Consider the following 14,427-nt stretch of genomic DNA (forward strand, 5'->3'; position numbering starts at 1 on the left):
TCTGCCATATTTAAATGGTTAATCACTTGGAAATATTTTAAATTTAACCTATTTTCGGTGTCATGGCATTATGGGTGCATATTTGTACTAAAGTGCGGAGCTACAATGTCACAGCCGTTGCCATGTTTCCAGCAACACTCACATTTCACCCACATTGATAAAAGGCCCTTCCTTAGTATGCCACAGAAATTACAAACTTTGTAAACATTGAAAACTCAGCTATATGTAGCTAGCCTATAGTTAGCTATCCCTAAAATACTGCGTCCTGCTAAGTGCGAAAAATACTGTAGCTAGCTATAGGAAACTTTTAAATATTTATTACCTAGTTCAATGACACCCCAATCAAATTTTTTTTTAAGATGTATTCTTGTATGTTTGCCCTGAGCCAGTACAAAATACCCAGCTAGGGCTTCAACACGTCTTACTTTAACAAACAAATATATGTTCTGGAACAATGCAATATTGATATCAGCATTCACCAGCAGGAAAATACGGTTTCAAAACTTTCAAAAATAATATCTGAAAACACGAGGTTGACCGTTAACCTGCAAGCCACGCCATGCGATAAACTGAGAGTACACGGTATCTGTACCACCAATAACTGCGCAGCGTCCAAGCTCTGTGCTGTCTCTATCATTGTATATATATCTTCCATCCGACGATTTTAAAGATTTCGCCCCGAGTGGCGCTGTCGGAAATCAATGAACACTTTGTTATTATTTCTGTTTGTACAACAACAACAACAACTGTAATCCAAATTTTTTTTGATGACAAGAAAGTGTAAACAGAAAGTTTTAGGTTATCTAACAACAATGAATAAGGTGGAAGGGGAGGGGAAGGATGCATTTCACGAATATCAAAAATGCAATAACTTGAGTACAAACAGGCTTATTGATTCATTAAAACCTCGAAATTAGTACTTTTGACTTTATCTTAAAGAGCTCTGGGGTCGAGAATGAGGCTTATTGACGTGAAAGTTGTCATAACAGGGGTGACGCCACAATTTCCAACGTGGGAGGGGGGTGTTTAGGCATAGTGGAAGATTTTTAGATTTTATTGGCAATCAACGAGGGAAGCGAGTTGCCGAAACAGTTAAGGTCCGGGGCGAAACCCCTGGAAGTTAACAGTTTTTAGAGTCCTAAAACATGTAAAACGCATTTACCTTGGACTTCAGAAAAGCTTTGATTATTGGCAAGGGCCTTCCAGCCCCCTAGTGGTGCCGCCCCTGCATAAGGTATTTTGCAACAATGTAAAGGAATTAGCTTGAGAAATAGTTTTGTATTAACTATATTTCCTAAGTTTCAGAATTTAGGTAATTTAAGGAAGGGCAATAAAAAAATAATGGATTGTGATCAAATAGCATGGATATAGGTACAAACGATTAATTTAACAAAATAATTCGTTTAAAGCCAGTGCATAATTACTAAAAAATTTCAGATCAACTGTGCTTGCCAGCATCTTTTAAGGCCAACTGGTAATTAGCCACATTTTTATATTTCTTGCCATGGTACAAATATGACAAATGTCCGACATTATATAGACTACAATCCAGAGTATTGTGACTATTTTCTTTCAGATATAACTATGCAGGACGGGTTATAACTATGCAGGACAAGTTTTTTTTTTCATATAACGGCAGGACAAAACTCATTCCGATAAACGTTCCGTCCCAACCGATTTTTCATGTAAATAGCCTTTTAGTGTTGAAGTATAAATCGTGGAAAGTGAGAAGATAACACCTACGTTAAGCCACTTCACAATCTGCACTTGAGTAAATATTGAACACAGATGATTACATAAGTTATGATTGTCTCAGTCACCCATACAATATTGGCTCGCTTTCTCTGCTAGAACTAAATGAAAAATTAGAATTGTTTTCTATAAATTGGAAGTATATAATTATTGAATGCGTAGTAGTTCACTGAAGAAATTCACAGTAGAGTTGAGAATGTCATTTCAGTGAATTTGAAAAAATTGAGATTATTATGAATTTTGATGACATTGCGATTTACTGCGATCAATTTTTTGTGTATTTGAGGTGTGGCTTAACCTTTCAAAGATACTTATGCGTCAGTCAACTGTGTAAACACTACAGCTGTGAAAATGCATAAATGTTCAAGATATCGCCAGAAAAATCACTTGGACACTCGTCGAGCACTGACAATCTCTCAAGGTAAGAACATCTTTAAAAAATGAATTGTGACTTGTGAATGTTCTTTTTTTCTTAATATTCGAAATGAATAAAAAATGACTTTTCTTGTTTAGATGAAGTTTGCATTAGCATTCGTTGTCTTGTTGGCAATCACAAGCACCATCTCATCGTACTCAATCAATCGCCAAGATGAAGAAGGATTTATCGAAAATTTTGAAGAAAAACGCGCCCTTACAGATTGTATGATTTTTTTCTTGAATTTCCACTTTTATCATACTTCTATAATATATGTCTTAACTTCTTCCAAATCTAAATTTTTCACTTCTAACAAATTTTTCCCATTTCAGTTTGGAACAAAGTAAAGACCGCTGCATCAAAACTGAAGGACGACATCAAAGGCAAGGTATTAAAAGTCTTGGAAGAGTACAAACCAAAGATTGTTGGTGCCTTAAACAACTTCAAGAAAGTGGTTGTTGATGGTACCAAGAAAGTCATCATCGAGGTGTGTGGACAAATTGTTCGAGTTATTGCTGATGGTGAAAGTGCTACATCTGGTGGAATCTGTCCATCTTCAATTAAGACTTCAGAAATTTACGTTGAGATTAGTGATGCTCAACCAAGCGCTCTCTCCTTTGGTGACAGTAAGTAGTGAAATAATGGCAAATTTTTACCTATTTATTGTCTATCCTTCATCCAATTTTCGTTTCTATAGTTAGAACCCCATTGTACAAGTTATATTTGTTTTTAGTTTGGGGCAAAGTAAAAACAGTCGTTACTGATCTTGGAGACAAAATCGACGCCAAAACAAAAGAATTGATCAATAAATACAAACCACAAATTGTCGAAGGATTAAAAAAAGTACACAAAGTCGTCGTTATTGAAGGAAAGAAAATCGTCATCCAGATTATTAACGATGTTGTAAAGGTTGTTGTTGGTGGAGATGATGGGGCGTCGACTACTGTTGTCAAGAGGGGTATTTCTGACAGTAAGCATGCTTATATTTATCTATCACAATTGTGCATTATTCACTGCTTTGTAAATTGGACTCTGAACGAACTGGATATTATACTTCAGCTTGGAACAAAGTAAAGACCGCTGCATCAAAACTGAAGGACGACATCAAAAACAAGGTATTAAAAGTCTTGGAAGAGTACAAACCAAAGATTGTTGGTGCCTTAAACAACTTCAAAAAAGTGGTTGTTGATGGTACCAAGAAAGTCATCATCGAGGTGTGTGGACAAATTGTTCGAGTTATTGCTGATGGTGAAAGTGCTACATCTGGTGGAATCTGTCCATCTTCAATTAAGACTTCAGAAATTTACGTTGAGATTAGTGATGCTCAACCAAGCGCTCTCTCCTTTGGTGACAGTAAGTAGTGAAATAATGGCAAATTTTTACCTATTTATTGTCTATCCTTCATCCAATTTTCGTTTCTATAGTTAGAACCCCATTGTACAAGTTATATTTGTTTTTAGTTTGGGCCAAAGTAAAAACAGCCGTTACTGATCTTGGAGACAAAATCGACGCCAAAACAAAAGAATTGATCAATAAATACAAACCACAAATTGTCGAAGGATTAAAAAAAGTACACAAAGTCGTCGTTATTGAAGGAAAGAAAATCGTCATCCAGATTATTAACGATGTTGTAAAGGTTGTTGTTGGTGGAGATGATGGGGCGTCGACTACTGTTGTCAAGAGGGGTATTTCTGACAGTAAGCATGCTTATATTTATCTATCACAATTGTGCATTATTCACTGCTTTGTAAATTGGACTCTGAACGAACTGGATATTATACTTCAGCTTGGAACAAAGTAAAGACCGCTGCATCAAAACTGAAGGACGACATCAAAGGCAAGGTATTAAAAGTCTTGGAAGAGTACAAACCAAAGATTGTTGGTGCCTTAAACAACTTCAAAAAAGTGGTTGTTGATGGTACCAAGAAAGTCATCATCGAGGTGTGTGGACAAATTGTTCGAGTTATTGCTGATGGTGAAAGTGCTACATCTGGTGGAATCTGTCCATCTTCAATTAAGACTTCCGAAATTTACGTTGAGATTAGTGATGCTCAACCAAGCGCTCTCTCCTTTGGTGACAGTAAGTAGTGAAATATTGGCATTTTTTTACCTATTTATTGTCTGTCCTTCTTCCCATTTTCGTTTCTATAGTTAGAACCCCATTGTACAAATTATATTTATTTTTAGTTTGGGGCAAAGTAAAAACAGCCGTTACTGATCTTGGAGACAAAATCGACGCCAAAACAAAAGAATTGATCAATAAATACAAACCAAAAATTGTCGAAGGATTAAAAAAAGTACACAAAGTCGTTGTCATTGAAGGAAAGAAAATTGTTATCCAGATTATTAACGATGTTGTAAAGGTTGTTGTTGGTGGAGATGATGGAGTATCGACCACGAATTATTGAAATGGCATAGATTTTTACGTGGAGAAGATTATAACTTGTGTAATTTTTAAGTGAATACGGAAAAAATTCAAAAGGAACGCTTTGTGTTTTTGTTTTGAGTGGCTGTTAAAATATAAATAAACTTTTAAAATTAAAAACCATAGCGTAACGTTTACGACAATTTTTTTGAGGATCGAAGCCTAGCCTGTATCAAACCATGTCCCCAGGGTCCTTTTCCGATTTTGTGATTTCGGGACATCTTTGTTATAAACAATATGCGAAAACGGACTTTGGGAACTAGGTTGGTCTGTATTAATTAGACAGTGGCATGCTTAGGTCGTGACCACAGATACAATATTAACCAAATATAATCTGCAAAAGTTGATGTTCACAACATCAACTCGTCACCAACCTTCACGCCGGCAATATGGTTGTTAGTACCTTTTCATTTTCCTGGACACCAAAGATCCGAGAGCACACGCCTTGCGAAGTAAAATCAAGATACCTTATATAATATAACGCATAAAATACATTTACTCAGCAGAAGAAATTATTTCCAAATAATTAAAAAAGATAGGCGTTTTAACTACATATATAAAAATTATATTTTTAACCTTTCCACAGCTTTCGTTATATCCTTCTGTCGAAACAAATTTTCTGCGTTGCTAACTTGTTTCGAAAAGCCTTCGCTTTTGCTTGATAATAAACCAAATACGTTATCCAGTTTTGTCAAATCGGGACAATTTATGTTGAACCGGAATTGCATTGGTGATATATCTGGTGCATGTTCTTTTAACATGGTGATCATTTCTCCCCATTCGGATTGTTCCAGGAATGAAATAAATACCAAGCGTGCTGGATAAACTTCTTCATAATATTTTTTGAATAAGTGTGCGAACCTAAGGAAGATTAACAACTGTTATACTGCATTTAAAAAAACATGGTATGAGTGAAAGAGAATGGTGACCAACTGCTATAGCAGATGACAAATGATAAAAATATGTCGTCTGATAATAAAAATCTACAAATTGTGATCTCTTAAAAACAACTACGGTTACTTTCCTAGAAATTGTTGGTTAGCAAGGCGCAACTCCTGCAAAACGAATTTATCTATTTTTCAAAAATCTGGACCGGTTCTCAAGATTTATTGGCTAAGAAGTTTTGATAATTATGCTAATTAATTGCATGACAGATTAAAAAATAATGCGGTGCTTTTCCGAGTTTATCAAGGTATGTTGTGATGTAAACATGTTTTCACCTATCCATTTTGATAGTTTGAACATATTTACATGAATATTAATACTTAGTTACCCTGATTATCATTAATACCAGTACTCGTTTCTGAGTCTCCAATTGATGACATTATAATTCCTTATAATTAGTTGATTTATATCTCTCACTTAACTTAACTTATATCTCCCAAACCAAGAAAGAGTTTTCAAAAAAATAAAGAGATTCATAGACAACTTTTCAAGCTCTTTCATATGAAGCCATTTCTTTGCAGGAAGTAAGTTTTCAAGAACCGCAGTAACATCTCGAAAAGTGATAAAAACTCCCTCTTTACGTAGATATTCGTTTGTTTCTTGTTTTACTTGAATGAGAAATCTTCTTCCCTAAACTTTCTTAATTTTAACTTTCATTTTGACAGTACCCACTTAGGCATCACCTTTGTCTTCAAATAATTCAACACTACCTCAAGCTTAACAGATACACCAAGTAAACCGACAAGTAAGAAAATCTCCAACCGATTACTTTGGAATAAGTATAAACAGAAAAAATTTGTACCTATCGCCATGACAGACTCCTGTTTCTTCTTCATCAGTGACGACAACAAACGTCTTTACGACTTTTTTCTCTTCATAGTACGGATAGAGACTTGCAGCAGGGATGGTTACTCCCTCAGCTTTGATCTCGTCACATAAACGCAGAACCTAAAAAACAACTCAAACTACGGATTACTACAATTTTCAAGGAGTTTATACAAGGTACAAGCTACACTCATTATTTTTATAAGCATACGGGTAAATTGGACTCAAGCTCAATATGCTTAAGATTTTCCCAATTTGAGCCTAAAATTATGCTTAACGTATGCTTACCTGTCTTGCTAGTTGCTGGACTGAGTTAAACATTTTGTTCCAATTATTTGTACATAGTTTAGTTCAAAAGATTATTTCATGCAAAAATGCTGTTTCCTATCACTTAACCTCGTCTTTTGTGTGATACTATTTTTGAATTTCCGCGCCCGAAGGCGTAGGAAATTCTTTAAAACCGTCGTTTTTTTCTTTCGGAGCATTTTTTGAGAAAAAATCGACCCTGGGATTTCACGTTGGTCCGTCACAGATGTAAACTTCGTACCCAAGCTCCTTAACCACTGGGAAGTCTAGTATTGACGCTTCAGGCCAAAATCGGTATTTGTTTTCGACAAAATTTGGCACAGTTAACAAAAAAAAGTATGCTGAACATAATGGTGGCATAATAATTTTGAGTTTTGTCACCTAAATGTCATTTTAGGCCAAAATTGGTCCAAAAATTAGAACTACTTTATTTTCAACAAAATTTGGAACAGTTAACAAATAAAGTATGCTGAACATGATGGTGACATCAAAATTTTGATTTCTTGTCACCTAAATGTCATTTTAGGCCAAAATTGGTCCAAAAATTAAAACTACTTTATTTTTGACAAATTTTGGCACAATTAACAAAAAAAGTATGGTGAACATGATGGTGACATCAAAATTTCGGTTTTTTGCCACCTTAAATGTCATTTTAGGCCAAAATTGGTCCAAAAATTAAAACTACTTCATTTTCAACAAAAATTGGCAAAGTTAACAAAAAAAGTATGCTGACATAATGGTGACATCAAAATTTTGATTTTTGTCACCTAAATGCCATTTTAGGCCAAAATTGGTCCAAAAATTAAAACTACTTCATTTCCAACAAAAATTGGCAAAGTTAACAAAAAAAAGTATGCTGAACATAATGGTGACATCAAAATTTTGATTTTTGTCACCTAAATGCCATAGACCAAAATTGGTCCAAAAATTAAAACCACTTCATTTTCGACTAAATCTGGCACGGTTAACAAATAAAGTATGCTGAAAATGATGATGGTACAAAAGTTTGATTTTTTGTCACCTCAATGTCATTTCAGGCCAAAATTTATCCAAAAATTAAAACTGCTTTATTTTCGACAATTGACACAGTTAATAAAAAAAGTATGCTGGAAAATGATGGTTACATCAAAATTTTGATTTTTGTCAACTAATGCCGTTTAAGACCAAAAACTTCTCAATCGCAAGACTTTCAACCATGAATGATAGGCTGTATTTTTTGTTAGCAATTTCTTTTAAAATATGAGTTTATTATGACACGTTTCGTTTTGTTTGCGTTTGTTGTAAGATATAATGTCACTGATGGGCTTTATCTTCAGAGGTTCATGCACCAAGCCCCTTCGAATGTTTGGCACAATAACACAACGAATTAGCAGGTTTTCATCAAATATTTTGGTAGCGCGCGGAAATTCTTAGAGCCCCCAGGGCTTCTTGTTTACACTTGATTTGGGAAGAAATGGAAGTGAGGGAAAAAAATTCCGAGGCTGGGAAATATGCTTAGTATATGCTTATTTTTTAAGCATGTGAGCTTAAGTATGCTTATAAGCTTTATGCTTATAAAAAATAATGAGTGTAGGGAAACACGATATCATAAAAGGCACGGCTAGTCGAATCAAGGGATATTTTATAATAACAATTTATTCATTAAATTTTTTTTCAGATGTTAGATATAACGTCACATAATTATGTGACTTTAGTGTCACCGTCTAGCAGCACTAATGGTGGAACCCTTCTTCAACATAAAAAAGTGAGACTCTTCTTAAGCATTTCTTTCTTGACCAAAATATAAAAGTTTAATATTTTTTTAATTTATACAATTTTACAAGTGTTACTTACGTCTGCTACATTTTTCGGTATAAATGAAGGAGTCACGTTCTTGTTATCAAAAAATACTAGATCAGCGTTTGTAGCTGCAGCCACTAAGCTAGCAATGATTGTACTAGTGCGAATAGCGACCTCCATCGAACCTGATTTGTCCCCTATCACTACCACAGGGAAGTCCATTTCGAATCTGAAACAACCAATACAAAAATTAAAATTAATAAATATATATACGGTAAACCGTCTAATAAACGCCCTTGTTCTTTTAAACGCTCTCTTAAAATAATGCCCCTCCATTTAACACCCTATTTAATTAACGCCCCTTTACATATCGCAGCCTCTAATAGACCTCTAATAAAAATGATAATAGTAAAGGTAGCAAGATTCATTGATTTAAAAAAGAAAATGCAGAGCAGAAGGAGATATAAAACAATATATGAAAACAAATCCTTTCATTGGAGAGTAAACAGAATGAGATGTTGAAGAGGCAAACAGATGCAAAACATAATCTTATTGATAAGATACAAAGAGTCTCTCTAAACTAAAAAATATTTCATAAATACAAAACTTTTTAATTTTTAATTAAATGCCTCCCTCCAATAAACGCCCCTATTTGAAGTTGAAAAAATTAAGTAAACGCCCCGGGCGGTTCTTAGAGGATTTACGGTATGCGTACTTTAACCAATTATTTTGTAGGAAAACTACAGAAAATACACGGTTTTTATGCAATTTTCTACGATCAATCAACTGATTCTTGTTTTTTTTGTTTTTGCCCAAAAAAATTTTTTTAAGCTTAAATTGTTCTTTAAAAATTTTCTTTCAGCCTCGATCACAGGACTTGTTGTCTCTTTTTGCATATCGGATGATGAGACTACTTTTTCGTTAGACCTATCAATAAGCGCAGCTCCGATGAGAGCAAAAAGCCCTGGGAACGAGGTTGATATATTGTGTCTGAAGTCGAAAGTAATAAAAAGGAAAAGAAAAAATCGTAACTCACTCCATACTCTGTAACCTTTTATCAGCCTGTACTGTCAGTAGTTTTACAATATTATAGTCAGAATTATCCCAGATGTAATCTAATGTGGAATAATAGAGGTCAGAAAATAAGAGAGGTGAAAATTTCTAAGAATTACCCAAAGTAGTTCTACCTTTGAAGTGAATGATTCTCTCGACTAACTTTCCATACGACAATTTGATTTCTTCGTTACTTAGTAAGCGCTCGTACAACACCTTCTCCACCAAATCACATTGTAGCTCTTCAAAGTACCTGTACATAATACAAACAGTTTTACGCATGCGCAGAACACAAAGCCGCTGTGCAAATTAACACTTCTGTTTCTAGATAAAGTTAAGCTCAGCTTCAGCGTTTTAGTTTAAAATTTTACTCATTCTAGCTTATGGTTTTATGTTAGTAAAATTCACATAAAAACACAAAAATATAGCAGATACTGGAATTTTGGGAAATTCTGATAAATTTAAGCATTATTTTATACGTAAACTCAAAACAAAATTCTTAAATCTGGAAATGATAAATTTTCAAAAGTTGAGGCCTTTCGGTCTTGTTGATAATTGGTGATAATAGAAATATTACAATGTCATTAAAAACTGAGTTTACTTTAGGCTACGTTTCGACAGCAACAGTTGTTGCGCATGACAATTGTAGACGTTGAAACGTAGCTAGAATAGACTTGCATGTTCATGACATGATAATATTTATATTTTTCAATCGACTGAACAGATATGGGTCTTATATAGTTTTAACAGTCCAAAAGACAACTACTGACATTACCATAGTACTGTATCGATTTTACTGTAACTTGCAATTCTTTTTTTCGCTTCATTTGTTAAATAACCCACCCATTTTCTTGCAATCGTGTAGTCAATATCTGTCCTCATTATAACCTCATTAATATTTTCGCTGTTCAAATTACCTATTCCCGAAAGCAAGATTGTTTCTGGCAATGTAGTCTTTTCAAAACAAAATGGCAGAAACCACGTGCACTGTGGAAAATCTTTCTTGGGATTCAAGTGGCATACATTTGCTAGTTTCTTCCATGGTTCCGAGGGAAAATGCATGGCGTAGAATTCTAATCGTTCGACAGGAATCGTGCGTACCCATAATTTGATATGTTTGATTAATGCTCCACTTAATGAGCCAGCCTAAAAAACATATTTTTTATCAGCAAGTGAAAATTCGAGAGCAGGCTGGATTTGCTTATGCGAGAAACACAATCAGGCTTAGTGGCTGTTTAGATATGAGACTCGGGACAGGACGATTGTAGGAACGAGAAGTTTGTCAGGATTTCGCTGTTATCAAGCATTATACCAAAAATTACTTTGTTTTTATATAGATTTTCTACACAAGACAATTTCGTCCCGTCTCGGCTAAGCTGTTTTTCTTTTTTTTTTTTTGAAAAATTCGTAAAAAATTGATGTTTTTATTAAACATACCATTGGAATGTCAGCTTTGATTGATCCAATAAGAGACTTCAACATCATCAATTTTCCCCTCTTTTTGCAATTTTGTGATCCTAAACGTTTTAGTAATCTTTCCTGTGCTCTTTTGTTTCGCGCAGAATCCAATATGGTCACCGCTCTCAATACTTCCTTAATACCAAATTTTTCATCAGGAACTTTCAGCAAGTACTCTGCCATTGTATAATCTTTCCGAGCCCATGCTGCAGCCAATGACAATGACTTTGAATTTTCTAATATCTCGACACGATTTTTTAAGAGGACGTGCAGACAAGCAAAATATCGGTGAGGAAGTTCGTTTTGAGCATTATAGTGTGAAGAAAAGTATGATTGTTTGGTGAACAAATCTCGTATTTGATTGTCAGCTATAGAGGTGTCTAAAAACAGCAGAATTATTCTCAATTTCTATAATCAAAGATGGCGTACTGTCATGGTGACGTGTGTACTTGAAACCTTACTAGAAAATCTACTGAGATGATATTTTCCCCAACCTCGTGCCCAGGGTCTTGTGGTCCCTGAGCCGTTATTACGGAGTGGCCAACGATGCTTTTCGTCGTTATCAACTTCGTCAACTAAGCAAAATGCCCTGGAAACGAGGTTGTATTGTTTAATATCAAATGGGATGAATGAACCGCAGCATGGTTTATCTTTTCTTAATATTTAAGCAAGCTTAAATTTTATGATGCTTTATACATTTGTGATTAAGTTTTCTTTGAGAAAAATATATTTGCACTTACCAACGTTCCAGTTATGATTGTCGATTTTATTTTTCTCATTTTCTGCATTTTGTTGCATGGATTTGTTGTGCATGTAGTTTCTTCGTCTGAAGCCACCATTTCGAGGTCTGTGTGTTCTTCTGTTTCGGCTTTGCACCATAGTGTAAGATCTTCTATACTCTCTTCAATATACGTTACTTTTTCCTTAAATTAAAAAGTTTATACTTTATATCATCTTTCCCTTTGGCAAACTAATTTTGTTTGTCTTCTAAAACTCTGTATTGACTCAAATTTTTGCCATAGAAAGCGTTTGATCTTTTTAAGGTTAGTGAAGTAAGATCTTCTATGCTCTCTTCAATATACGTTACTTGCTTAAATAGAAAGTTTATACCTTATGTCATCCACTTCAATCATATGCAATGACCTTTTAACATTAAGCAAAAGGAATTTTCCTTTGAATGCATTAGTCGTTGTATTTTTATTCATTCTTTTGGACATTCTTTAAAAGCACGGTAAACTTTAAAATAACCTTTGACTATCCAATTTTTCCGTCACTTAGCGCATTTGACCCGGTTTTTTTTCTCTGCACGTTCTTTCACATTGTATAATCATCGTTAGAATTACAATAACATCAAATTAGAGAAAAAAACATATAACAAATTCGTTTTATCTATATTATAATGCCCGTATACGTGTGTCTGTCCGTCCGTCCGTCCGTCTGTCTGTCACGCAAAATTGTAGCTTAGCGACGGGCGAACCCGTGGATTTTTCCACGGGCTAACGACTAGTTTATTTAATTTTGCTTATTGAAACCTTCAGTAAAAAAATGTGTCATAAACGAAACAGCTAGCTTAACACCATATCTCCTAAATAGTATGTTTTTTCTTTTTCGTAAGAAAGCGGCTTGACTGCAAGTAGTACTCAGTCTTAATACTGTATTTTTGCGAAACCTGAGGAAAGCATGCTTTTATTAGTCTGTGATTATTATTTCTATGAAGCACAGAAAAGAGACACTGCAAATTCTCATTCACACAATTCCGCTGTGGAAATAAGTGTTCAAAACTTAGCCTACAAAGAAATGCAAGAAAACAAAGATCATTATTCGAAAAAAAAAATCCCATCTCATATTATATTTTCAACTATATTTTTTTTATACTTACTACTATGCAAAAGTCACCTTTGAATATAAAACAAACTTATCGCGCCCTGTTACTTATTGAATTTTTTTTGATGAAAAAGCATTTTTTTTACGACATTATTTCATCAAGTTTCATCACAGTGGAAAAACAATGTTTATTTATTGAAAAGATGACGTCATTATGTGTTATAAAAAGGTCAATAATTATAATACAATGTATGGTTTAATTCTTTTTCTTGTTAAATTTTTGTTAATTAGTACTCAACTGTGATGGGTTCCCATTTTGTCGCCTCTCTGCTTTAACAATCGTTTAGCCTTCTAAAATCTTAATAAGGTCGAAAGATGTCTCTGTCTATGAAAGATGGTACGTGACTTTTCTTACAACTATTAGATGTGACATTGTATTACCGCCATGTAACAAAAGTATAGTTCTACAAATCAATGCCCTCTTAAATTGCTTTGGACAAATAAAAATACTATTTGGGGTTATTTCTCGTAAGGGAAGACACTTCTTTTTTTAAATGTCAAGTTGCACTTACTCAATTATTTTTTCTTTATTTTTTTCTTTTGTTAATCTTTTAAACAACAAAAATATGATCAACATAACATTAAATTCTTAACTCAAGTTGTCGTGGTCAAGTCAACAAACCACTTATTGTACGATCAGCATATATTAATTGTGGTTGACGCTTATAATAGTGATAAATATTAATTAATAGATAAGTCATTTTTATCGCCTACACCCATCATTTCGATTGCCTGGTAACAATCTTTCTAATGTTTAAAGATACAGTACTATTACCACTGACCCAACTATTAAATAGGGCACCGTCACACAAATTAGTAAAAAGAATGTCACACACATTCTTTTTACTAATTTTTGTTTAATGCGAATGAAGTAGGTTTTTCCTCAAATTAGGGTGTGAACCAGATAATTTAGGGGACATGTTTTCTTTATTTTTTGACGTCGAATTAAATTTACTTAATAAAATGGCAAGCAGCTTTACCAGAAGTAAATAAGTACAACGAAAAACGAAGATAGATGAAAGAAAAAAGTATTAAGAACAAAGGAAATTAAAAACTTAAACCCCTCTATTTCAGTGCAACTTAAGGTCAATTTTTCATCTTATTTTTTGGGCGAAATTTAATTTTCAAAACCAGATAATTTATTTTCTCTAATTATAATTAGAGGAATGACGGTAGACGGAGCCTAGAGTAGCTAATATGACTGTTTACAAAACAAACATGATATGATAAACCTACCTCCATTGCTATTGCCTATCAATAACTTTTCTTACAAAATAAATTTGTTTAAAATAACATGATAGTTCAAAAAGTTCATGGGCTTATTAATGGAACCCTTTTTTTTTTAAAAAAAAAGCATGTGCTCTCAGACTCAAGTCAGATTTTTTTCCTGTTTTATCCCAAAAACTTAAAATACTACAATAATAGTTACAAGGTTTTCGAAATGCCACGATCAGGACGGGGCACAAGAAGATGTGGGTTTGGAATTTCAAAGAATCTTTATGTTAAATGTCCACATGATTCATAAGACTAGGTAAGCCTCGTTTTCAGGGTTTCAAATTTACGACATATTGATGGGGCAAGTACG

The 14,427-nt window shown here is 34.0% G+C and overlaps 3 protein-coding genes across 3 annotated transcripts in view; 2 read left to right on the top strand and 1 right to left on the bottom strand.

The window, feature by feature from the left end:
* The first annotated feature begins 2,129 nt into the window (after window positions 1-2,129).
* LOC130662798 (uncharacterized) lies at window positions 2,130-4,652 on the top strand. Its single transcript, XM_057461731.1, has 8 exons — window positions 2,130-2,173; window positions 2,266-2,392; window positions 2,500-2,793; window positions 2,901-3,137; window positions 3,227-3,520; window positions 3,628-3,864; window positions 3,954-4,247; window positions 4,355-4,652. The coding sequence occupies exons 2-8, from the start codon at window positions 2,266-2,268 to the stop codon at window positions 4,573-4,575; spliced, it is 1,704 nt and encodes a 567-aa protein (XP_057317714.1). The 5' UTR covers window positions 2,130-2,173; the 3' UTR covers window positions 4,576-4,652.
* Window positions 4,653-5,037: 385 nt separating this feature from the next.
* On the bottom strand, window positions 5,038-12,935 carry LOC130662796 (uncharacterized). The gene is made up of 8 exons (XM_057461730.1): window positions 11,699-12,935; window positions 10,938-11,338; window positions 10,276-10,646; window positions 9,635-9,753; window positions 9,484-9,562; window positions 8,502-8,676; window positions 6,340-6,485; window positions 5,038-5,453 (listed from the first exon to the last, which is right to left on the bottom strand). Exons 1-8 carry the CDS (start codon window positions 11,835-11,837, stop codon window positions 5,156-5,158), a joined length of 1,728 nt encoding a protein of 575 aa, XP_057317713.1. The 5' UTR covers window positions 11,838-12,935; the 3' UTR covers window positions 5,038-5,155.
* Window positions 10,097-14,427, top strand: part of LOC130662804 (transmembrane protein 223-like) — a 93,389-nt gene continuing 89,058 nt past the window's right edge. Inside the window, exon 1 of the mRNA XM_057461737.1 lies at window positions 10,097-10,100. The gene's annotated coding sequence lies outside the window, so the exon portion shown is untranslated. The remainder of the gene's footprint in view (window positions 10,101-14,427) is intronic.

The sequence above is a fragment of the Hydractinia symbiolongicarpus genome, chromosome 10 (genome assembly GCF_029227915.1).
Source record: "Hydractinia symbiolongicarpus strain clone_291-10 chromosome 10, HSymV2.1, whole genome shotgun sequence".
In the NCBI taxonomy this organism is placed as follows: Eukaryota; Metazoa; Cnidaria; class Hydrozoa; order Anthoathecata; family Hydractiniidae; genus Hydractinia; species Hydractinia symbiolongicarpus.